At 47.3% G+C, this 27500-nt stretch overlaps 1 protein-coding gene across 1 annotated transcript in view; it reads left to right on the plus strand.

Annotated features, from left to right (window-relative positions):
• The window catches only part of col14a1b (collagen, type XIV, alpha 1b), a 334004-nt gene that overhangs the window by 267854 nt on the left and 38650 nt on the right, over positions 1-27500 (plus strand). The window contains exons 27-31 of the mRNA XM_084312005.1: positions 14074-14216; positions 15177-15286; positions 16649-16807; positions 17149-17226; positions 18924-19010. Of these exons, the coding sequence (XP_084168131.1) occupies positions 14074-14216; positions 15177-15286; positions 16649-16807; positions 17149-17226; positions 18924-19010 (577 nt within the window). The remainder of the gene's footprint in view (positions 1-14073; positions 14217-15176; positions 15287-16648; positions 16808-17148; positions 17227-18923; positions 19011-27500) is intronic.

Raw genomic sequence — 27500 nt, forward strand, 5'->3', positions numbered from 1 at the left:
GAGCGTCCTCTTGTTGTTTACTGTAGAGAGCGCCTATTTCTTTCAGAACGTCAGTGGCCAATCAGAAGTGCGAAACCAGAATGAGGCTACGGAAAGAAATAATAATAATAATAATACTTCGTTTTATATAGCGCCTTTCAGTCTACAGTAAACAAAACAAACGCAGGCGAAATAAGGACGCTCGCTATGAATCTACATAAAAAGAACGCAGTAACGAACTAACAAACCATTCAGTAACGTAAGTAGCGTTACTGAATTTCAAAAGTAATGCGTTAGAGTACTAGTTGCGGCAAAAAGTAACTTCGTTTCTGTAACGCGTTACTTTGTAACGCGTTAGTCCCAACACTGGTCATAACATATAAAACACACATGCAGTCATAACATATAAAACACACATACAGTCATAACCTCTAAAACACACATGCAGTCATAACCTCTAAAACACACATGCAGTCATAACCTCTAAAACACACATACAGTCATAACATATAAAACACACATACAGTCATAACCTCTAAAACACACATACAGTCATAACATATAAAACACACATACAGTCATAACCTCTAAAACACACATACAGTCATAACATCTAAAACACACATACAGTCATAACCTCTAAAACACACATACAGTCATAACCTCTAAAACACACATACTGTAACTGAGGGGTACAATTCCCTGACTGTATTACTAGATATGATACTTACTACCACTACCTTTGTACTTAATATTCGGCCACCCAGTACTCGGCATAAATATATTATGATGAACACTGTCACGTAGATGAAACGGATCCAACACAAATGTACGGATTAGAAATAGGTCTTTATTTCTACACAGCGATGGTGTGTAGAGCAAGCACTTAATCAAATCAATCACATTTATGAATGGGAATTAGTATGCACTTTTATGGCAAGAGTATTCGTCGGTATATCAATAGAGAATGTCCAATCTCTGAAGGCGCAGGTGGTACATATACGACCTGGAATAGTTAAGGAATAACAGCAATGATACTTTAATGATTATAGACTAGATACACTAGGGGGGGTTAATCCGGTCGCTTGTAAGCCGACAGGAGTAGGAAGGGGGGGGGGGTAGAGTCCGGCTGCCTCATCCGGCCAAGGGTATCCCAGGTGAACCCACTGTAGTGCCGTTCAATGCGCCGGCGATCCTTGGACCACAGATGAAAGCAGGTGGACTCTTTGTGGGCCGGCGTCCTCCGGTCCACGGAGGAGAGACGTGAAGCGACCTCGTCTTGCAGAGCGTCTCCTCACCTTGCGTCCTCTCCAGGGGGGGGGGTTCCAACACACGGCAGTGTCGGGGGTCTTTATCCATGGAATAATCAACGTATACAAAGCATAATCCGTGCCTGAGAAGGCGGGCTGTCGTCGGTAGAATAATCCGGTATACAGGTCCACTCGCTCGTCGGCTCTGGGGCTCCTCGGGTGCAATCTCACATGGGGTCGATCATCCTGGATAAGCAGCCAGTTTTCTGCCCGAAACGATGGGGTGCTGACTACGGTAGTATTCTCACCGCACGAAGCACTATATATTAACAGACTATTATTAGCTTAATAGACTACGTCCAACTCGACGATATAGTGCCAAATATGACTATTCAAATATTAATATACACGATGTCTCAATACCGATGGTAGGCCGAACTTGGCCTTACTCCCACACGTGGCGTCGCGGGGAGGCTTTACGTCTGTGACTCTATTGGAGGGTAAGAAACTGGACTGAAAAGGAAGTCCTACTTTAGTAGCGCAGTATATATACGCACTATGAACAAATAGTCCCATTAGTGGTGCGGTAGCCAGATTCCTACGCGGAACTAGGACTTGTTCGTACATGTTGAGCGGTACGTTTGAACTGGGTCTGGGGGGTATGGCAGCCTGGCACCAAGGTCTCGACCAATAGTAGAATGGAGACTATTATGGGATGTTCAGTAGGCTAGAATGGATATTCAATGCATATTGTACAAGGAATATACAAGGGATATCAAGGAATATTAGAGAATATACAAATACAATTAAATATATATATATAATAAATATATATATATTCGGTTTAATCTGGCCCTTCACAACAGCCACCCCCTGATTGGTCCCAGACCTAATCAGTTAAGCAGAGACAGATTAATCGCGTTGTCTATTTACACATAAGGGTTTGCTGTAGGGGTCAGTCAACTTCACAAAGTCATAGGGTTATAGGGTCATGGTCATCATCGATTGTGTCTGGGAGTCGGGGCAGTTCTATGAGCCTCGCCACGGGACGGGTGTAAGTGCGACCCTGGACAAGCACTTCAGCTGCTCGGACCTTGCCGTCGGCACCGGTGATCACTTTGCTTACGCGGCCGGCCGGCCACATAGCTCTGGGCAGTGATTGATCAATAATCATGACGACTGTTCCTTCTGTCAAATTGTCTCTCTCCTTTACCCACTTCTGGCGGGTCTGTAGAGACGGTAGGTAGTGCAGTAGGAATGTCCTTTGTTGTGCACTCTCTATGGTGGGGTCTGCGGAGATAACAGTGCTCAATCCACAGAACACAGGCTTCTTATTTTCCACCTCCTCTGGACTTGCTTCCCTCGGGATAGGCATGGGCCACTGTCCTTCCGGGAGTCTTAGGAACGGGTGAGGTCATCTAGGGGAATTCCCCGGGTGATGACGTCAGCTGGGTTCTGTTTTGTATCAACGTAGCGCCACTCTGTTTCTCCGGTTAACTCTTCGGTTAAGTCTTGAATCTCGGTGACTCTGACTCCCACGAAGACTTTGTACTTGCATGAGTCCGATTTGATCCAGGCGAGTACTGTCGTGGAATCTGACCACAGGATTGTTCTAGACACCGGTATGGTGAGCTCACGTTGGATGAGCGTGGCTAGGTGCGCTCCGGCTAGGGCTGCGCAGAGCTCTAGGCGTGGGATAGATTGTTGCTTGCGTGGGGCTATTCTCGAGCGGGCGAGGACAAATGCTGTGTAGATCTCTCCCCCCTTTTCTTGGGCCCGCAAGTAGGCTACTGATCCGTATGCGACCTCTGAGGCGTCACTGAAGACGTGTAAGTCCATTTTACATGTCTCTGGCCTCACCGTGGGTGGGAAGTAGCTTCGGCGCATATTAACGCCTGGGAGTGAGTGGAGCTCCATCTCCCACTCTCTCCAGGTGGATGCAAGGTGTGCGGGAATGGGGTCGTCCCAGCCCTGGTCCTTGTCCCACAATGCTCGTACAATCATTTTTGCCCTGGTGGAGTACGGTAGAATACATCCTAGCGGGTCATATTGTCGGGCGAGTGTTGTGTACACACTCCGTCTGGTGGTCGGCGCCGCCGCCGGCCTTCCCTGCTCCGTAGTCAGGGGCTTGTGTCTGTAGTGAAGCGAATCTGTTTTGAATCGCCACACCAATCCCAGGGTCATCTCCTGGGCTTCTCCCGGGATTGTAGCCATCCAGGTCTCGCTGCTGGCTGCCTTGTCCTCGGAGGAGAGGCTGCGCAGTACTTGCGGATCGCTGCTGGCCCACTGCCTGAGATCAAAGCCGCCTTTGATCAATGAGGCGCGGAGTTTAATCAGGAGAGCCTCGGCTTCTTCCTGGGTTGAAAGGCTTTGTAGACAGTTGTCTACGTAGAAGCTGTTCTTTACGCTCTGTCGGACCTCTTCGTCCGCTGCTGGGTCCTCTGCTACATGTTTCTGTAGTGCAAATGTAGCACAGCAGGGGCTGCACGTCGTTCCGAAGGGGAGGACTTCCCATTGGTAGATGGCTGGGTGCTCATCTCCTGGCTTCTCTCTCCATAGGAACCGTAACAGGGGCTTGTCCTCCTCTACTAATCTCACCTGCAGGAACATTCCTTTAATGTCCCCGCTGATGGCCACCTTTTCCTGGCGGAAGCGGAGTAGAACGCCGAGTAGGGAGGGGCCGAGTGTGGGACCGGGCAGCAACTCTCCATTCAGATCTTGGGATCCGATCTGGTAGCTGCAGTTAAATACTATGCGGTCTTTACCGTTGTGATGGACCTTGTGGTGAGGCACGTACCACGATTCAGTGGTCTGGTCAGCCTCTTTAATGTCCATCTTTGTGACGTGTCCCGCTGTGATGAGCTTCTCAATCTCAGCGCGGTATACACTCTCTTGGGCGGGGTTCTTGGCTAAGCGCCGCTCCGTGTTCAGCAGGTACCGTTCTGTGGCGTCTGTCTTGGCGTGGAAAGTAGGCATTCCTTCTCGCTGCAGGAGTGGCGTGGCGTATCTCAACACGCCGTTGACCGGGACTCTCTTGGTCCCTGTCTCGAGGAGGTGAATGGCGTAAATGTCATCTTTAGAGCGAATGTCTTTCTTTCCGTTCTTAAAGGGCATTTGTTCCAAGGTCCATAACCGCTCTACGTGTTGCAGGAGTGCGGTTTCTCCCTCCGTGACTCGGGAGTGGAGACATCTAGTGGCTGTACTTCGGTTGAGAGATTTGGCGAGCGGGCCTTGGAGAGTCCATCCCAAACGGGTCTCGACTACTGCAGGACAGCCTCGGGGTCCGGTATGAACCCGGTCTATCGGGACAATGAGGTCTGCATGGTCGGAGCCTATCAACAGGGTCGGCATAGCATTGTCTATGAGCGGGATCGGTAACTTGCGCAGATGTACATATTTCTCCATCAGCTTGGCGACGGGGTATGTGTACCGCGACAGTCCTATTTCTTGGCTGGTGAAAGCGTCTGTAATCTGGTACCGTCGCTCAGGCTGGCCGCTTGCTGCGATAGAGAATGAGACATTCTCGCCCTTTATCGTCTTCAAATCTCGTCTTATTGTCCGAATTGTCATTTGGGTTTCGCTTCCCCGCAGCCCTAGCTGGGCCGCAGCGGAGGCGAGCAGCAGGGTCTTCTCTGACCCGTCATCGAGGACGGCGTAAGTGTCCAGGACTTTATTCTGGTAGCTTAGTGTCACACGCACTACTTTTAGGAGTACTCGGGCTCCACTGCTGCTGGCGGGATCGATGTACATGACGCTCGCTTTGCTGCTGGATGGTGCGGGTGAAGGGCGCCGTCTGTTACTGTCGTGAAGTATGTCCAGATGGGCTCCATCGCACTTGGTGCACCTTTTCTTTAAGCGGCGTTCGGCTGCCATGTGTGAGCGCGCACAGCGAAAACAGCGCTTGTTGGACTTTATCCATTGACTTGCTTCCTCCGCGTTCAGCTTGGGGAAGGAGTCACATTGCGCTAGCCAGTGTTCTTTCTCACAGTAGGGGCACACTATCTTCCACTTCTCCGTTCTGGAGGGGGTACTGTGGCTCCTGCTGCTCGGTACTGACTCCGATTGGTGCATCACAGTCACCGATCTTCTTCCATCATTTAGTCGTCTGGTTCCTTCTCTGGGGCCAGGGGTGCTCCGTCCGAATGTATCTAGCCGTAGGCTGCTGACTTCTCTCGCCAGGAAGTCTGCTAGATCGAGGAGGTTCGGTTCGGGGCCATTCGGGTCTCGGTGGTCTCTCTGCCGCCTAAAACGCTCCTGTCGAGCGGGCGGCAGCTTCTCCAAGATCCTTTCCACATTTGAGTTGGCGTAAAGTTCATGCCTCCCCTTCTCTCTCTGCGCTCCCAACATCCCTACCAGGGACTGCACTCTGATGGACAGGTCGTCCAGTGCTCGATTGTCTATTGCTGGGGGTAAGCGGTCGATGTGTCGGATCTCCTGGATCACGTAATCCCATATGCGCCCATACCTCTGGTCCAATGCTACCAGCGCTGCTGTGTATGGGGTGGTGGAAGTCGCGTAGGCGAGCGCTATATTATGTGCGCGGGGTACCTTTAAGTGCTTCAGTAGGATGGCGTATTTATGGCGTTCATCCAATACATCCACCAACATGGTCTCCAGACACATGCGGAGTTCTGTATACTGGGCCCGGTTCTCTTGGGTGAAGTCGGGTACCATAGGCGTGCCAATGTATGACGCTGACTGTGGATACATCGGCGAGCGTTGGGGGAGAGGCCTCCTAGGCGAGTCTCCTCCCGCTCCTTGGTATGGGCTGGTACCGGCAGTGTACCATGGCCCGCTTGTCCAGGTGCTGTTCCTCGGTGCGGGTCGTGCGTCGTGCTCACCCGTGTATAGAGTCGGGGGTCTGTAGCGCAGCTCCGCGGGAGTATGGCCTGGGCTGTACCGGACCTCCTGGTCCGGTAGAGTACTGTGCTGTCGTCGGGCGTGGTTCTCCTCCTCTTCGTCTTCAGTTAGGTCATCCAGTGCTTGTAGTCTCTGGTTTAGCCTCTCCACAGGATATGCTGCTCCTTCCCGGTTGCTAGGTCTCGCTTGGACCGGTGGGGGGAGGTGGTCTGTGGGGGGTATATACCTCGTCTGTTGGTCAAGTTCAGGGTTGTTTACTCGGCTAGGGGATGCCGCCCTGGAGGTGTGTCTAGACGAGTTCCTGGAGCCTCTGGCGGAGGGAGAGGGTGTTGTCCGTCTGATCAGCTGTTCTATTAGTTGCGCTTGCTGTCTGTCGCGCTCTGCGTCCCGTAGAGCACCAGCAGCTGCTCGCTGGCTGTCTGCTCGGTCTCGGGCCACATTCTCTTCCCTCTGAATGCGTCTTATTTCTAGACGTATATGCTCTTCTTCGCTCCGCTGCTGGATCTGCAGTCGGTCGCGTTCAGCAGCGGCGTTCAGGCTGATGAGGAAGGCCTGTTGTAGGGTCCTCTCTGCCTCGCTGGGAGAAGGCGGTTGTATAGGGGAGCCTTCCCTCGGGGTACTCCTTGCGGAGCCTTGGAGCTCTATCTCCACGGTGCTCTCCCCGTCTTCTTCCGTGCCGAGTTCTCTCTCGGTAGCGTTGTATTCCTCCCGGGACTCATCGGGGACTACTTCTTCAGTACTGGCGGGGTGTGAAGTCATGTCTGGTTCCCACTGGTCCCCACCGTGAACTTGGTCAGTTACATTAGAACCCGTAGGGGCCTCTATGGTCGGGGTAGTCTGGGCGTTGGGGTTAGACATACTTTTACTTTCTAGTTTTACCGCGTTTACTGTTAGTAGAAGACTAGGTTGTTGACTGACAGCGTAAGCCTCTAAGTACTGAGGGAGCCGTCGTTCGCGCTGCGGGCGTTGGTTAGGAGGATCGTTTCGTGGAGTGTTCATCATAGGCCATTTCAATATTAATAACACTATATTAATATTACACTAATTACCCTCCGGCTCGAAGGACCAATTGTAACTGAGGGGTACAATTCCCTGACTGTATTACTAGATATGATACTTACTACCACTACCTTTGTACTTAATATTCGGCCACCCAGTACTCGGCATAAATATATTATGATGAACACTGTCACGTAGATGAAACGGATCCAACACAAATGTACGAATTAGAAATAGGTCTTTATTTCTACACAGCGATGGTGTGTAGAGCAAGCACTTAATCAAATCAATCACATTTATGAATGGGAATTAGTATGCACTTTTATGGCAAGAGTATTCGTCGGTATATCAATAGAGAATGTCCAATCTCTGAAGGCGCAGGTGGTACATATACGACCTGGAATAGTTAAGGAATAACAGCAATGATACTTTAATGATTATAGACTGGATACACTAGGGGGGGTTAATCCGGTCGCTTGTAAGCCGACAGGAGTAGGAAGGGGGGGGGGGTAGAGTCCGGCTGCCTCATCCGGCCAAGGGTATCCCAGGTGAACCCACTGTAGTGCCGTTCAATGCGCCGGCGATCCTTGGACCACAGATGAAAGCAGGTGGACTCTTTGTGGGCCGGCGTCCTCCGGTCCACGGAGGAGAGACGTGAAGCGACCTCGTCTTGCAGAGCGTCTCCTCACCTTGCGTCCTCTCCAGGGGGGGGGGTTCCAACACACGGCAGTGTCGGGGGTCTTTATCCATGGAATAATCAACGTATACAAAGCATAATCCGTGCCTGGGAAGGCGGGCTGTCGTCGGTAGAATAATCCGGTATACAGGTCCACTCGCTCGTCGGCTCTGGGGCTCCTCGGGTGCAATCTCACATGGGGTCGATCATCCTGGATAAGCAGCCAGTTTTCTGCCCGAAACGATGGGGTGCTGACTACGGTAGTATTCTCACCGCACGAAGCACTATATATTAACAGACTATTATTAGCTTAATAGACTACGTCCAACTCGACGATATAGTGCCAAATATGACTATTCAAATATTAATATACACGATGTCTCAATACCGATGGTAGGCCGAACTTGGCCTTACTCCCACACGTGGCGTCGCAGGGAGGCTTTACGTCTGTGACTCTATTGGAGGGTAAGAAACTGGACTGAAAAGGAAGTCCTACTTTAGTAGCGCAGTATATATACGCACTATGAACAAATAGTCCCATTAGTGGTGCGGTAGCCAGATTCCTACGCGGAACTAGGACTTGTTCGTACATGTTGAGCGGTACGTTTGAACTGGGTCTGGGGGGTATGGCAGCCTGGCACCAAGGTCTCGACCAATAGTAGAATGGAGACTATTATGGGATGTTCAGTAGGCTAGAATGGATATTCAATGCATATTGTACAAGGAATATACAAGGGATATCAAGGAATATTAGAGAATATACAAATACAATTAAATATATATATATAATAAATATATATATTCGGTTTAATCTGGCCCTTCACAACACATACTGTACAGTCATAACCTCTAAAACACACATACAGTCATAACATATAAAACACACATACAGTCATAACCATAACTGATTATAAAGTCAGCGCCCCGTCAATGGGGAGCGACGACGCCTCCCTCGCGGACAAGCTCAACACCTTCTACGCTCGGTTTGGTGTAGACAGTGGCGCTGCTGGCTCTCCGGCTAGTGACGTCACTGGCGCGCCGGCTGTTGTGGAGGGGGGGGGGCAACCGCGAGGGGGGGGGGACGCTCTCTCGTTGTCGGAACACAGTGTGAGAAGAGCATTTATGCAGGTGAACACCAGGAAGGCTGCTGGCCCAGATGGCATAACAGGACGTATACTCAAGACCTGTGCCAACCAGCTGGCCCCTGTGTTCACCGTCATATTTAATCAATCACTGGCGGAGTCAGTGGTCCCTGCCTGCTTCAAGAGGTCTACCATCATCCCTGTGCCGAAGAAACCCTCCCCAGCATGTCCAAATGACTACAGACCGGTGGCACTCACCTCTGTGGTCATGAAATGTTTCGAGAGGCTGGTCAAGGACCACATTTGTGCCTCCCTCCCCAGTGATATGGACCCTATGCAATTTGCATACAGGACAAACAGGTCCACCGACGACGCGGTCTCCCAGGTACTGCACAGCACCCTCTCGCACCTTGACCGTCAGAAGGGGGGCTATGTGAGACTGTTGTTCATTGACTACAGCTCAGCGTTCAACACCATAGTCCCCACCAGACTGGTGGACAAGCTGATCGAGCTAGGTCTGAGCTCCGCCCTGAGCGCCTGGGTACTGGACTTTCTGAGCGAAAGACCCCAGGCGGTCAGGGTGGGGGGTCAGACCTCCAACACCATCACCCTGAGCATCGGGTCCCCCCAGGGCTGTGTTCTGAGCCCCCTGCTGTACTCACTCTACACACACGACTGTGTGGCCAAGTTCAGCTCCAACTCCATAGTGAAGTTCGCAGATGACACGGTGGTGGTGGGGCTGATCTCGGACAACAACGAGAAGGCCTACCGGGAGGAGGTGGAGGTACTGGAACGCTGGTGCCAGGACAACAGCCTGCTCCTGAACATTGGCAAAACCAAGGAACTGATCGTGGATTATAGGAGAGGACAGCAGGGGACACACACACCACTGATGATAAACGGGGCTACCGTGGACAGGGTGAGCAGCTTCAAGTACCTGGGGGTCCACATCTCAGAGGACCTGACATGGTCAACACACATAAGCACAGTAGTAAATAAGGCGAAACAGCGTCTCTACCACCTGAGACAGTTAAGGAAGTTCAGAGTATCGGGGAAGATACTCCAGTCCTTCTACTCAGGAGCTGTAGAGAGCATCCTGACCGGAAACATCACTGCCTGGTATGGAAACAGCACGGCACAGGACAAGAAGGCCCTACAGAAAGTGGTGCGCTCAGCCGAGCGTACCACGGGTATTGCACTACCCCCCCTGCAGGTTCTATACAACAAGAGGTGCAAATCCAGAGCCTGCAGGATAATGAAAGACCCTCACCACCCCAATAACAGCCTGTTTCAGCTGCTGAGGTCAGGCAGACGCCTGCAAATCTCAGCTACTAGGACAGAGCGGTTTAGGCTCAGCTTCTTCCCCCAGGCCATCAGAGCCATGAACAATGTACATTGAGTGCTCAGAACATTGAACTGTCCACACACAAGCACACATGAACACACACACGACACGCACACTGTGCACGCTCACACACGAGCAGCCACTTAACACTTTAGCATGAGCGGGCACACACTCAGGCCGCACGCACCCTCACTTATTGCCAAAAGGAAAGGCCACTTTAAATTAGTATTAGCAACAGTAACAGTGTATTGCACTACTATTACTACTACTGTTAACTGCCAACTGTTACCCGTCATTGCACAAATTTATTGTTACCTGCTACCTGTTATTGCACAATTTTATTGCACACATTTTTTGTATTGGATTCTATTATATGTTATATGTTGTACCAATTGCACATCGTTGTGGGCAAGACCACCCGCATTTCATTGTATATCCGTATGCCGTGACAAATAAAACTCTTGACTTGACTTGACTTGACTTGAACCTCTAAAACACACATACAGTCATAACCTCTAAAACACACATACAGTCATAACCTCTAAAACACACATACTGTACAGTCATAACCTCTAAAACACACATACAGTCATAACCTCTAAAACACACATACAGTCATAACCTCTAAAACACACATACAGTCATAACCTCTAAAACACACATACAGTCATAACATATAAAACACACATACAGTCATAACATCTAAAACACACATACAGTCATAACCTCTAAAACACACATACAGTCATAACCTCTAAAACACACATACTGTACAGTCATAACCTCTAAAACACACATACAGTCATAACCTCTAAAACACACACACAGTCATAACCTCTAAAACACACATACAGTCATAACCTCTAAAACACACATACAGTCATAACATATAAAACACACATACAGTCATAACATATAAAACACACATACAGTCATAACCTCTAAAACACACATACAGTCATAACCTCTAAAACACACATACAGTCATAACATATAAAACACACATACAGTCATAACATCTAAAACACACATACAGTCATAACCTCTAAAACACACATACAGTCATAACATCTAAAACACACATACAGCCATAACCTCTAAAACACACATACAGTCATAACATATAAAACACACATGCAGTCATAACATATAAAACACACATACAGTCATAACATCTAAAACACACATACAGTCATAACCTCTAAAACACACATACAGTCATAACCTCTAAAACACACATACTGTACAGTCATAACCTCTAAAACACACATACAGTCATAACATATAAAACACACATACAGTCATAACCTCTAAAACACACATACAGTCATAACATCTAAAACACACATACAGTCATAACATCTAAAACACTTATACAGCCATAACCTCTAAAACACACATACAGTCATAACCTCTAAAACAAACATACAGTCATAACATATAAAACACATACAGTCATAACATATAAAACACAAATACAGTCATAACCTCTAAAACACACATACAGTCATAACCTCTAAAACACACATACAGTCATAACATATAAAACACACATGCAGTCATAACCTCTAAAACACACATACAGTCATAACATATAAAACACACATACAGTCATAACATATAAAACACACATACAGTCATAACCTCTAAAACACATACAGTCATAACCTCTAAAACACACATACAGTCATAACATATAAAACACACATACAGTCATAACCTCTAAAACACATACAGCCATAACATCTAAAACACACATACAGTCATAACATATAAAACACACATACAGTCATAACATATAAAACACACATACAGTCATAACATATAAAACACACATACAGTCATAACATCTAAAACACATACAGTCATAACCTCTAAAACACACATACAGTCATAACATATAAAACACACATACAGTCATAACCTCTAAAACACACATACAGCCATAACATATAAAACACACATACAGTCATAATCTCTAAAACACACATACAGTCATAACATATAAAACACACATACAGTCATAACAGCTAAAACACACATACAGTCATAACCTCTAAAACACACATACAGCCATAACCTCTAAAACACACATACAGTCATAACATATAAAACACATACAGTCATAACCTCTAAAACACACATACAGTCATAACCTCTAAAACACACATACAGTCATAACATATAAAACACATACAGTCATAACCTCTAAAACACATACAGTCATAACCTCTAAAACACACATACAGTCATAACATATAAAACACACATACAGTCATAACATATAAAACACACATACAGCCATAACATATAAAACACACATAGTCATAACCTCTAAAACACACATACAGTCATAACCTCTAAAACACATACAGTCATAACCTCTAAAACACACATACAGTCATAACATCTAAAACACACATACAGTCATAACATATAAAACACACATACAGTCATAACATATAAAACACACATACAGTCATAACCTCTAAAACACACATACAGTCATAACATATAAAACACACATACAGTCATAACCTCTAAAACACACATACAGTCATAACATATAAAACACACATACAGTCATAACATATAAAACACACATACAGTCATAACATCTAAAACACACATACAGTCATAACATATAAAACACACATACAGTCATAACCTCTAAAACACACATACAGTCATAACATATAAAACACACATACAGTCATAACCTCTAAAACATACATACAGTCATAACCTCTAAAACACATACAGGCATAACATATAAAACACATACAGTCATAACATATAAAACACACATACAGTCATAACCTCTAAAACACACATACAGTCATAACCTCTAAAACACACATACAGTCATAACATATAAAACACATACAGTCATAACATATAAAACACACATACAGTCATAACCTCTAAAACACACATACAGTCATAACATATAAAACACACATACAGCCATAACATCTAAAACACACATACAGTCATAACATATAAAACACACATACAGTCATAACATATAAAACACACATACAGTCATAACATCTAAAACACACATACAGTCATAACATCTAAAACACATACAGTAATAACCTCTAAAACACACATACAGTCATAACATATAAAACACACATACAGTCATAACCTCTAAAACACACATACAGTAATAACCTCTAAAACACACATACAGCCATAACATATAAAACACACATACAATCATAATCTCTAAAACACACATACAGTCATAACCTCTAAAACACACATACAGTCATAACATCTAAAACACACATACAAATATAACCTCTAAAACACACATACAGTCATAACATCTAAAACACACATACAGTCATAACCTCTAAAACACACATACAGTCATAACCTCTAAAACACACATAAAGCCATAACATCTAAAACACACATACAGTCATAACCTCTAAAACACACATACAGTCATAACATATAAAACACACATACAGTCATAACATATAAAACACACATACAGTCATAACATCTAAAACACACATACAGTCATAACCTCTAAAACACACATACAGTCATAACATATAAAACACACATACAGTCATAACATATAAAACACACATACAGTCATAACATCTAAAACACACATACAGCCATAACATCTAAAACACACATACAGTCATAACATATAAAACACACATACAGTCATAACATATAAAACACACATACAGTCATAACCTCTAAAACACACATACAGTCATAACCTCTAAAACACACAGCCATAACCAAAACACACACACAAGGCTACTTGTAGGACTACTGTGGTCTGCCCTCAGACTACACCCTGACCTTGAACCTTGAACCCTGACCCTGACCCTCTCCTCCTCTCTCCAGGTTCCTCCACCCTGAGGGTCTGCCCTCAGACTACACCATCACCCTTCTGTTCAGACTGCTGCCCAACACCCCAGCGGAACCCTTCGCTCTCTGGGAGATACTGGACAAGGACAACGAACCACTGGTCGGAGTTATACTGGACAGTGAGTGAGGGGGGGGGGGGGGTTATACTGGACAGTGAGTGAGGGGGGCGGAGTTATACTGGACAGTGAGTGAGGGGGGGGGTTATACTGGACAGTGAGTGAGGGGAGGGGGGGAGGGGGGGGCGGAGTTATACTGGACAGTGAGTGAGGGGAGGGGGGCTTATACTGGACAGTGAGTGAGGGGAGGGGGGCTTATACTGGACAGTGAGTGAGGGAGTGAGTGAGTGTGTGTGTGTGTCCAATCTTTCGCCGAAACCCGTCCACTCTTTCGCGGTCGACTAAAGACACACTTCTTAAATCATTATCTGAAATGAAATAAAAAAATATATATATAAAAAAGATTAAAATAAAATACTCTAACCCTAACTAACCTTACTGTCATGCACTTGTCCTAATATACTAACCTACACTATAGCACTCAACACTTTGATGAACATTGTTACTCAGCTGATAGAGTTGTACCCTTCCTGCTGTCTTGTTGTACAAAACTTGCTTTGGATAAAAGCGTCAGCTAAATGACACAATGTAAATGTGAACGTGTGTGTGTCGTTTGACCCTCAAATCCCCATTTTCAACATATAGCGGTCCCTCATCCTACCAGTGGGTACCAAAACCTTTTACTCTGCCAACATGACTGCCTGTAACCATTGGTAACCACTTTTGAAAGAAAATGCTTAACTTCTGTGCAGTGGTAGAGTAGGTAAAACACTGGAAAAGCATGATATTACTGTTCTACTGTGACTTGTTTACAAGATCCAGTAATAAGACACCAAATGATACAAGTATTTGTTATTTCTCATATATCAACAGTAACACACATTTCTCATATATATCGACACATAGAAACCATAGTTTTGCACATAGCACCTGTTGGTTCCTCCAAAATGGAGGACAAAATGTGGGCATTCTAAACATATGGTAAAAGGCCTCTGTTGTGATTTCTCTGTTGTTTGTCTCCAGATGGAGGAAAGACTGTGACTTTCTTCAACAATGACTACAGGGGAGAGTTCCAGACCGTCACCTTCGAAGGACCAGACATCAAGAAGCTCTTCTATGGAAGCTTCCATAAGGTCAGGACCTTCTGTCATCTCACTAGACGCGGTCACTGGCCGACTGACTAGCTGGCTGGCTCTAAACTCTAAGCCTCCCATTGGCCGACTATTTCAATATAAACCTCCTGTTGGCTGACTATTTCAGTATAAGCCTCCCATTGGCCGACTATTTCAGTATAAACCTCCCGTTGGCCGACTATTTCAGTATAAGCCTCCCATTGGCCGACTATTTCAGTATAAGCCTCCCGTTGGCCGACTATTTCAGTATAAGCCTCCCATTGGCCGACTATTTCAGTATAAGCCTCCCGTTGGCCGACTATTTCAGTATAAGCCTCCCATTGGCCGACTATTTCAGTATACGCCTCCCATTGGTAGACTATTTCAGTATAAGCCTCCCATTGGCCGACTATTTCAATATAAACCTCCTGTTGGCCGACTATTTCAGTATAAGCCTCCCATTGGCCGACTATTTCAGTATAAGCCTCCCATTGGCCGACTATTTCAGTATAAACCTCCCGTTGACCGACTATTTCAGTATAAGCCTCCCATTGGCCGACTATTTCAGTATAAACCTCCCATTGGCCGACTATTTCAGTATAAGCCTCCCATTGGCCGACTATTTCAGTATAAGCCTCCCATTGGCCGACTATTTCAGTATAAGCCTCCCATTGGCCGACTATTTCAGTATAAACCTCCCGTTGACCGACTATTTCAGTATAAGCCTCCCATTGGCCGACTATTTCAGTATAAACCTCCCGTTGGCCGACTATTTCAGTATAAGCCTCCCATTGGCCGACTATTTCAGTATAAGCCTCCCATTGGCCGACTATTTCAGTATAAGCCTCCCATTGGCCGACTATTTCAGTATAAACCTCCCGTTGGCCGACTATTTCAGTATAAGCCTCCCATTGGTAGACTATTTCAGTATAAGCCTCCCATTGGCCGACTATTTCAGTATAAGCCTCCCATTGGCCGACTATTTCAATATAAACCTCCTGTTGGCCGACTATTTCAGTATAAGCCTCCCATTGGCCGACTATTTCAGTATAAGCCTCCCATTGGCCAACTATTTCAGTATAAACCTCCTGTTGGCCGACTATTTCAGTATAAGCCTCCCATTGGCCGACTATTTCAGTATAAACCTCCCGTTGGCCGACTATTTCAGTATAAGCCTCCCATTGGCCGACTATTTCAGTATAAGCCTCCCATTGGTAGACTATTTCAGTATAAGCCTCCCATTGGCCTTTGGGCTTAGCACTAGCCAACTGTGACTGGTGTGAATACACACACTACCCAGAACATGTTTCCCCCTAGTGTGCAATGATAATGGCTGTATGTCTGGCTATACGAGACTATATCTCTTCTCCCTTCCTTTCCCAGCTGCACATCACCATCAGTAAGACCAGCGCCAAGGTGATGATCGACTGTAAGCTGGTGGCTGAGAAGAACATCAACGCTGCAGGAAACATCACCACAGACGGCCTGGAGGTTCTGGGCAGGTTGGTCCGCTCCACAGGGAAGAGAGACAACTCTGCCCCAGTGAGTTAAATTACTACAGTACACACACACACACACACACACACACACACACACACACACACACACACACACACACACACACACACACACACACACACACACACACACACACACACACACACACACACACACACACACACACACACACACACACCAGAACTATGTGATGGGTAGAAGGTTCTGGACATAATAGTCTAGTTCAGAGGAAAGAGACAATTCGTGTGTCTCGGTTTTTTCAAGATGGCGGCTTGCTCATAAAATGTATCCTTTTCCACCTAAACAGTTCAATAAAAGATGTTTCTGACATAATCTTAGGCATGTGTTTGTTGTTCTGTCTTCAGTTCCAGCTCCAGGCGTTTGACATCATCTGCAGCACGTCCTGGGCCAGCAGAGACAAGTGCTGTGAACTTCCTGGTCTGGTGAGGTCAAAGTTCATTCTATGTAATAATCTAGGTATACAAATTGCCAAAAAAGAGAGCATATTAACAGCGGAAGGAAAAACATACCTGAAGACCAATTATTAATCATACCTATAGTATATTGTTTTTTCATTCCTAAAGCACTAAACTTGTTTGGCCAATACCAAGTACAGTACCTATATGATCCATCGCTTTTACTGAACAGTGACAATTCAAATGCAGCAAATCAAGTCACCTTGCTTTGATTTCTGGCACTCTACACGTTTCTTGGTATCGGATTTGAGTATCGGGATAAATTCTCCAACACCAATACCCTATTTTAGCTTCAGTATTGGACCGATATCCCTTACCAGTATCGATATCGGCACATCCCTAATCTGTACCCGGTTAAGGGTGGTCTAAAAGCTCTAAAGTTCAATATGGATCCAATGAGATTATGGATCCATACAAAATACAAATCCAATCCGGCTTGGTCAGTCATCCCTACTAACACAATTGGCAATGTTAGTGGGTGGGAAGCCGGTGGATTATGTGTACTACGACTCATACTGGTCGGTCAGGGCGCCTGTTCAGCAGGGAGGGGATCTGGGGGAGCGTGAACCTCCGCACGCGTTACGCTCTGCCAGTGAAACTCCTCACTGTCAGGTGAAAAGAAGCGGCTGGCGACTCCACATCGGAGGAGGCATGTGGTAGTTCTACACCCTCCCCAGGCCAACAGTGGGGCAATGCGACCAGGAAGGGAATTGGCATAACGACTAAATTGGGATGGGTGAAAAATACAGAAAGCCTAAAAATAAATAGAATAAAATATATATATATTTTTTTTTAAATACAAATGTAATAGTCCGAAGATAATTAAATTAATCGAAATGAAAGCTAACAAAGAGAGAAAGATAAGAAGAGTGAGAAGGAGAAGAGGTAAGGAGGGAAGGAGTAAAATGACATACTGTAGGGTAGAGTCTTATATCCCCTTACAACAAAAGCAACATAAACACAGCCATTACATTTAAGGACACGTAAGTCAACTTGGTGTTTATCTTTCCACAACATTTAAGACAAGATAGCAGGGTACCAGGCGTTCTTCATGATAGCAACCATTGGGGCATAAACTAACATGGACATACTTAAATTCCTGGGTCACATTAGGTCTGTTCATTCCGTTAGATGGGAACTCGACCTTTTACCTCTTGTGTGAGAACCTGTTCACTATTGAATAATACATACAAGATATATTCAGAAATAGACTAGATGTATGAAGAAAAATATAGGAATGATTATGGATATATATATATATTTATGATATGTAGAATTCACCTACTTACACTATTTACGTTTACATTTTGTAATTTAGCTGACACTTTTATCCAAAGCGACTTACAAGTTCTGTACGACAATTCAGCAGGAAGGGTACAACTCTTAACAATGTTCATCAAACAGTGCTGCAACTTGGGTGCTGCAGTGTTAAGTGTATCGTTGGAAAGACATTAGTAAGAAAGATTAGTATAGTAGGAAGAGTGCATGATAGTATAAGACAGTAAGAAGGTTATTATTTTTTTTTTTTTTTGGCAAATTACTTCCTTTTGTCTTATTATACCATCCTCCTGCTCTCATCCCCAGTCATTGTTTTGTTGTTGTGTTTGTATTATATTGTTATATCGTCCTGCTTGTCATTTGTTTTATCCTCTGTGTTGAACCAGAGGAAGGAGGTTGATTGCCCTGCCATGCCCAAAGCCTGCACCTGCACCCAGGACAGCAAGGGCCCCCCAGGTCCCGTGGGACCCCCTGTGAGTAAACACACACACTCTCTCTCCAGTCTCCACATCTTTCTCTCTCTTGCAAGCACACACAGACACTATCGCACACTCTTTATCATTATGCATGATGTGCATCTTGTGCCATCAGCTAACTCCACGCAGTGTGACTGAAACGTGTCGTAGAATTTCTTGAACTTTGCTATATCTGTGACGATAATATCTGAAGTCGCCCCGTGGTGTCGACCATCAAGCCTCTCGTGTCGATATATATCGCGCCGTCGCTGGGTCTGGGCGTCCCCGTCGCTCACCCGGAAGTCTCCGCTGTCTCCTCAGAAACCCTTTCGCGTGCCGTCCCGCCGCTGTTTCCGTCTGCAGGTTGCATACCGGCGCGTGTTGCTTTTACAGAGACGACACCACTGCCTTCGTTGACAGGCTCTGGCTTTATGCCCTTTCAGGCCAGACATCTGAAGCACGTGATCCGTGTCCTCGACTGCCCGGTCACCTGCACTTTTGGCGGGTCTCCCACTCACGCGCATTCTTTCAGTGTCCTTGTAGCTCCTTAGTTTAGTTTTAAATTCTGCAAAAGTAATAATAATAATAATAATAATAATAATAATAATAATAATAATAATAATAATAATAATAATAATAATAATAATAATAATAATAATAATAATAATAATAATAATAATAATAATAATAATAATAATAATAATAATAATAATAATAACAATAATAATTGTAACTGAGGGGTACAATTCCCTGACTGTATTGATAAGTATGGTATCATTAAACCACTACCGCTTTATGTACTTTAACTACTGGCCACACAGTACATGATATAGATATGATGAACACTTTCCCACCTGATGAAACCAAGTCCACACAAATGTATCCGTCGAATCTTTAATATATAGCAAAGGGTATATACAACGTTCACGTAATGACATTTATGATTTGAATGCACTTGTAAGGCAAATGAGTATTCGTAGGCAAATCAACATTGAATGTCCAATCTCTGGTTACGCAGGAAGCAAGTATACAACCTGGTTCTTTAGGGAACTATAGCGATGGTACTTAATGATTATAGCTGGATATACTAAAGGGGGGTCCCGCTGGTTGTAAGTCAGTAGGGGGGGGGGGGGGGTTAGGAGAGCCGCTGGCGATATCCCATCTGGCCAACGATTTCTTGGGAGAATTCAGAGTGCTGAACACGGTGCCCACAGAACCTTGGTCCACAGATGAATACAGTTGGGCCCTCTTGTAGACGGTAGCTGCCGGTCCACAACGAAGAGACGTGAGGCGACCTCACTCGGGTTAGAGCGCTGTCTCACCTGGACTCCTCTCGGGGATAGTTCCAACACTTACCAGTGTTGGCTGTTATCCATGGCATAATCAAAGCACCCAAAGCAAGTAGATAATCCAAGCCGTGTAGGGCTCGCCGTCGCCCGGGTAAGGTAATCCAATGTGCAGGTCCACTCGTCCTTGCCCAGAACTCCTCGGATGAAAGCACCACACGTGGTCTGCCCAGCCTGGTTAAGACTCTAGATAACGCGAGGAAAACGATGGGGGTACTGCTCACTTTATAACTCTAACCGAACGATGCACCATACATAATAGACTATTATTAACTTAATAGAAATACGTCCCACTCGACGGTATAGTGCCAAACTATGACAATTCAACTATTAATCCACACGATGTCTCAATACCATTCTGAGGCCAAGTTGACCATACTGCACCACACGTGTATCGTGGGTGAGGCTTAACGTCTTGCCACTAGGTTGGAGGGTAAAGAACTAAGGGCTAAGGGAAGTTCTACTTTACTTGCGCCATATATATATGCGCTGCGAACAAATAGTACCATTCGTATTTCGGCAGACGTATTCCTACGCGGAACCGGGGCTAGTAACGACATGTTCGTCGGCACGATTGAACTTGAACCAAGGGGCTTGGCTGCTGGCGCCAAGTTCTTGTCCAATGAGAGAATGAAACTATTATGGGCTGTTAGTAGACCAAAGGGATATTCAGTGTATATGTACAAGGAATATACAAGGGATATCAAACGATATACAAATACTATTAAATATATATCCATAAATAAATATATATATTCGGTTTAATCTGATCCTTCACAACAGCCGCCCCCTAATTAGTCCCACCTAATTAGCTAAGCAGAGACAGATTGACCGCACTGTCTACCACTCAAGGTCCGCTGTAAGGGTCAGTCAACTCACAAAGTCATGGGGTCATGGTCGTCATCGATAGTGTCTGGGAGTCTGGGCAGTTCTATTAGCCTCGCCACGGGTCGTGTGTAAGTTCGCCCTTGGACGAGCACCTCAGCTGCTCGGATTTTGCCATCGGCACCGGTGATCACTTTGCTTACGCGGCCAGCCGGCCACATAGCTCTGGGTAGTGACTGGTCGATAATCATGACGACTGTTCCTTCTGTCAAATTGTCTCTCTCTTTTACCCACTTCTGGCGGGTCTGTAGAGACGGTAGGTAGTGGAGTAGAAAGCTGTTCCAAAACTTGTCAGCTAGTACTTGACTGTACCTCCACATTCTTCGGCCGTTCGCTTCTTCAGGCCTGTACATTGTCTGGGGTAGCGCGGGGTCCAGCCGCCCCATCAAGAGTGTGTTGGGGGTGACTGGGTCGACATCTGCTATATCACTGGAGACGTAGCCGAGGGGCTTGGAGTTCAATACTCCCTCGATCTCCGTGAGGACTGTCATTAGGACTTCTTCCGCTACAGTCTGGGCCCCAAGCACGGCGTACAGGGCTGTCTTTATAGAACGTACTTCTCGTTCCCAGGTTCCACCGAAGTGGGGTGCGTTCGGGGGATTAAACTGGAAGTCAATCTGGGATGGAGCGAGGTGGGTCTTAAGTTCTGGGCCCATAGCTTGGAAGCTCTCTCTCAGCTCTCTTTCTCCGCCTTTGAAGTTTGTCCCGTGATCAGACAACAATGTAGACGGTTTTCCTTTCCGTGATGTGAATCTTCGGAAGGCCATAAGGAATGAGTCTGTGCTCATGGTTGGAAGGAGTTCGATATGTATCGCTCTGGTGGTCATGCATTTGAATACAATACCCCACCGCTTCTCGGTTCCTCTTCCTTTCTTTATATACAACGGGCCAAAACAGTCCATGCCTGTGGAGTGGAATGGCTTGTCGCCGAGTCGGAGGCGACAGGGAGGTAGGTCAGCCATCCGGGGTATGCTGGGCTGCGCGCGCCACTTTCGGCAGTCTAGACAGGTTCGCTGGAAGCGTCGCACTGCTTCTCTCCCTTGAAGTATCCAATAGCGACGTCTGATCTGCGCGAAGACTCTCTCTGCTCCTGCGTGGTGTACATCCTCGTCGTATTTCTTTATGATCAGCTCTGTGACCTTGTGTCGGCTGTTCAAGACTATCGGGTACTTAACGTCATCCGGTAGGTCGGGGGCTCTCCGCAGACGACCACCCACTCTGATGAGATTATGGGCGTCACTCTCGGGTGCCAGGTGGAGCAGTCTGCTGTCTGATGGGACGGGCTTTCCTCCCTGTAGACAGTCTAGCTCATCGGAGAACGAGTCTCTCTGGGCTCGTTGTAGTAGAAGAAGTTCTGCTTCTTCGTAGTCAGCTGCTGAAATGTCGGCAGTGGGCTGAATCTCTGGGTGGTGCCACAGAAATGTCTTTAGTTGCGCACTCTGTAGGGTGAGGCAGTCATCTATGTTGGGGTCTGTGGAGGCGACTGTGCTCAGTCCACAGAACATAGGTTTCTTGTTCTCAGCCTCCTCTTTACTCGCCTCCCGTGGGGTGGGCGTAGGCCACTCTCCTTCCGGGAGCTTGAGGAACTCTGGTCCGTCACTGTAGATGTTGTGACGGGTGAGGTCATCTAGGGACATTCCCCGGGTGATGACGTCAGCTGGGTTGTGTTTGGTGTCCACATACCGCCAGCTCGCTGCTTCTGTTAACTCTTGAATCTCGGTGACTCTGACTCCCACGAAGACTTTGTATCTGCATGAATCAGACTTGATCCATGTGAGTACTGTCGTGGAATCTGACCACAAGATTGTTCTGTGCACCGGAATGGTGAGTTCACGTTGGATTAACGTGGCTAGATGCGCTCCTGCTAGGGCTGCGCAGAGCTCTAGACGCGGGATAGATTGTTGCTTTCGTGGGGCTATTCTTGAGCGAGCCAGGATGAAAGCAGTGTGTATCTCTCCTCCCTTCTCTTGGGCACGCAAGTAGGCCACAGATCCATAGGCTACTTCGGAGGCGTCGCTGAAGACGTGTAGATCCATCTTGCATGTCTCTGGCCTCACTGTGGGTGGGAAGTAGCTGCGGCGTATATTGACGCCTGGGAGTGAGCGGAGCTCCGTCTCCCACTCTCTCCATGTGGAGGCAAGGGGTGCGGGTATTGGGTCGTCCCAGCCCTGGTCCTTGTCCCATAGTGCTCGTACAATCATCTTTGCCCTGGTGGTGTAAGGTAGAATACATCCCAACAGGTCATATTGTCTGGCGAGTGTTCTATACACACTCCGTCTGGTGGTCGGTATCGCCGTCGACCTTCCCTGCTCCGTGGTCAGGGGTTTGTGTCTATAGTGGAGCGAGTCCGTTCTGAAGCGCCAGACTAGTCCTAGTGTCATTTCTTGGGCTTCTCCTGGGACTGTCGCCATCCAGGTCTCGCTGCTGGCAGCCTTGTCCGCGGGGGAGAGGCTGCGCAATATACGTGCGGGTCGCTGCTGGCCCACTGCCTGAGATCAAAGCCGCCTTTGATCAGGGAGGCGCGTAGCTTGAGTAGGAGAGCCTCGGCTTCTTCTTGGGTCGAAACGCTTTGTAAACAGTTGTCCACGTAGAAACTGTTCTTCACACTGTGTCGGACCTCTTCATCTGCTGCTGGGTCCTCTGCGACGTGTTTCTGTAGTGCAAATGTAGCACAGCACGGGCTGCATGTGGTTCCGAAGGGGAGGACTTCCCATTGGTAGATGGCTGGGTGCTCATCTCCGATCCTCTCTCTCCATAGAAACCGCAGTAGGGGCTTATCCTCCTCCACTAGTCTCACCTGCAGGAACATCCCTTTGATATCCCCGCTGATAGCCACCTTGTCCTGGCGGAAGCGTAGTAGCACGCCTAGTAGAGAGGGGCCGAGTGTGGGGCCGGGCAAGAGCTCTTTATTCAGATTCTGGGATCCGATCTGGTAGCTGCAGTTAAACACAATGCGATCCTTGCCGTTGTGGTGGACCTTGTGGTGCGGCACGTACCATGATTCGGTCGTCTGATCGGCCTCTTTAATGTCAATCTTCATTACGTGTCTCGCTGTGATTAGCTTCTCAATCTCAGCGCGGTACACACTCTCTTGAGCGGGGTCTTTGGCTAGGCGCCGCTCTGTGTTCAATAGATACCGCTCCGTAGCTTCTTTCGTGGCGTGAAAGGTGGGCATTCCCTCTCGCCTCAGGAGTGGAGTTGCGTATCTCATCACTCCGCCGACTGTGACTCTCTTTGTCCCTTGCTCGAGGAGGTTTATGGCGTAAATGTCTTCTTTAGAACGAATGTCTTTCTTTTCGTTCTTAAAGGGCATTGTCTCTAGTGTCCATAGCCTCTCGACATGCTGCAGGAGAGTGGTGTCTTCTTCTGTCACTCTGGAGTGGAGGCAGCTAGTGGCTGCTGTTCGGTTGAGAGATTTAGCGAGGGGGCCTTGTAGTGTCCATCCTAGGCGGGTCTCGACTGCTGCAGGACAGCCTCTGGGTCCTGTATGGACCCGGTCTATCGGGACTATGAGGTCTGCATGGTCGGAGCCTATCAGCAGGGTCGGGGTGGCGCCGTCTATGAGCGGGATAGGTAGTTGACGCAGGTGCACATATTTATCCATCAGCTTGGCGATGGGGTAGGTGTACTGTGATAGTCCTATTTCTTGGCTGGTGAAAGCATTTGTAATCCTATACCGTCGCTCTGGCTGCCCGCTTGCTGCGATAGTGAAGGAGACATTCTCGCCTTTTATCGTCTTTAAATCTCTTCTTATTGTCCGAATCGTCATTTGGTTCTCGCTCCCCCGCAGTCCCAGCTGGGCCGCAGCGGACGCGAGCAGAAGGGTCTTCTCTGACCCGTCATCAAGGACGGCGTAAGTGTCCATGACTTTATCTTGGTAGCTCAATGTTACACGGACTACCTTTAAGAGCACTTGGGCGCCGCTGCTGCTGGCGGGGTCAATGTACATGACACTTGCCTTGGTGCTGCTCGATGGTGCAGGTGCAGGCTTTCTTCTGTTACTGTCGTGTAGGACATCTAGGTGGGCTCCGTCACACCGACTGCACCTCTTCTTTAGGCGGCACTCGGCTGCCATGTGACTGCGCGCACATCGGTAACAGCGCCTGTTGGACTTTATCCATTGACTCACTTCTTCTGCATTCATCTTTGTGAACAGGTCACATTGTGACAGCCAGTGTTCCTTCTCGCAGTACGGGCACACCATCTTCCACTTCTCTTTTCTCGAGGGGGTACTGTGGTTCTTACTGCTCGGTACTGATTCTGATTGGTGCATGACAGTCACCGATCTTCTTCCATCGTTTATTCTCCTGGGTCCCTCTCTGGAGCTTGGTGTGCTCCGCACGAACGTATCCAGTCGTAAGCTGCTGACTTCTCTCGCCAGGAAGTCGGCTAGATCGAGGAGGGATGGTTCGGGACCGTTAGGATCACGGTGGTCTCTCTGCCGCCTAAAGCGCTCTTGTCTGGCGGGTGGCAGCTTCTCTAAAATCCTCTCGACGTTAGAGTTGGCGTATAGCTCGTGCATACCCTTTTCTCGTTGCGCTCCCAGCATCCCTACCAGGGACTGCACTTTTATAGACAGGTCGTCTAATGAGCGATTGTCTGTTGCTGGGGGTAGGCGGTCAATATGCCTTATCTCTTGGATTACGTAATCCCATATACGTGTCGTAGAGGTGGCATAGGCTAGCGCTATATTGTGCGCTCGGGTTGTAGTCTGTCGCGCTCGGTTTCGCGCTGGATGAGAGCGAGGTCGCGCTCTGCTTCTCTTTGGGCACCGGCAGCGGCACGCTGGGTGTCTGCTCGGTCTCTTGCCATATTCTCTTCCGTCTGAAGGCGTCTCATCTCCAGGCGTATGCGCTCTTCTTCGCTCCGTTGCTGTGTCTGGAGTCGATCGCGTTCACCCTGAAGTCGATCGCGTTCACCCTGGAGTCGATCGCGTTCGGTAGAGGCTGTCAGGCTGACGAGGAACGCCTGTGATAGCATCCTCTCCGCTTCGCTGGGGGAAGACGGTTGTAGAGGTGAGCCGCTCCTGGCGGTACTCGTTGGGGAGTCCTGGAGCTCTATTTCCTCGGCGCTCTCCTCCTCTTCTTCCGTGCAGAGTTCTCTCTCTGTAGGGTTGTCTTCCTCCCGGGGCTGGTCGGGGACTACTTCTCCGGTATTGGCGGGGGGTAAAGGCATGTCAGCTCCCTCCTGGTCCCCACCGTGAGCTTGGTCAGTTACATTAGAACCCACTAGGGCCTCTGTGGTCGGGGTAACCTGGTCGTTAAGGTCAGACATAATTTTACTTTCTACTTTTACCGCGTTTACCGTTTGTAGAAGGCTAGGTAGTTGACTGACAGCGTAATCCTCTAAGTACGGAGGTGGCTGTCGTCTGCGCCGCGGGCGTTCTACGTTAGGAGGACCGTTTCGTGGAGTGTTCATCATAGGCCATTTCAATATTAATAACACTATATTAATATTACACTAGTTACCCTCCGGCTCGAAGGACCAATTGTAACTGAGGGGTACAATTCCCTGACTGTATTGATAAGTATGGTATCATTAAACCACTACCGCTTTATGTACTTTAACTACTGGCCACACAGTACATGATATAGATATGATGAACACTTTCCCACCTGATGAAACCAAGTCCACACAAATGTATCCGTCGAATCTTTAATATATAGCAAAGGGTATATACAACGTTCACGTAATGACATTTATGATTTGAATGCACTTGTAAGGCAAATGAGTATTCGTAGGCAAATCAACATTGAATGTCCAATCTCTGGTTACGCAGGAAGCAAGTATACAACCTGGTTCTTTAGGGAACTATAGCGATGGTACTTAATGATTATAGCTGGATATACTAAAGGGGGGTCCCGCTGGTTGTAAGTCAGTAGGGGGGGGGGGGTTAGGAGAGCCGCTGGCGATATCCCATCTGGCCAACGATTTCTTGGGAGAATTCAGAGTGCTGAACACGGTGCCCACAGAACCTTGGTCCACAGATGAATACAGTTGGGCCCTCTTGTAGACGGTAGCTGCCGGTCCACAACGAAGAGACGTGAGGCGACCTCACTCGGGTTAGAGCGCCGTCTCACCTGGACTCCTCTCGGGGGTAGTTCCAACACTTACCAGTGTTGGCTGTTATCCATGGCATAATCAAAGCACCCAAAGCAAGTAGATAATCCAAGCCGTGTAGGGCTCGCCGTCGCCCGGGTAAGGTAATCCAATGTGCAGGTCCACTCGTCCTTGCCCAGAACTCCTCGGATGAAAGCACCACACGTGGTCTGCCCAG

Source organism: Notolepis coatsorum, assembly GCF_963971535.1.
Source record: "Notolepis coatsorum genome assembly, chromosome: 4".
Lineage (NCBI taxonomy): Eukaryota > Metazoa > Chordata > Actinopteri > Aulopiformes > Paralepididae > Notolepis > Notolepis coatsorum.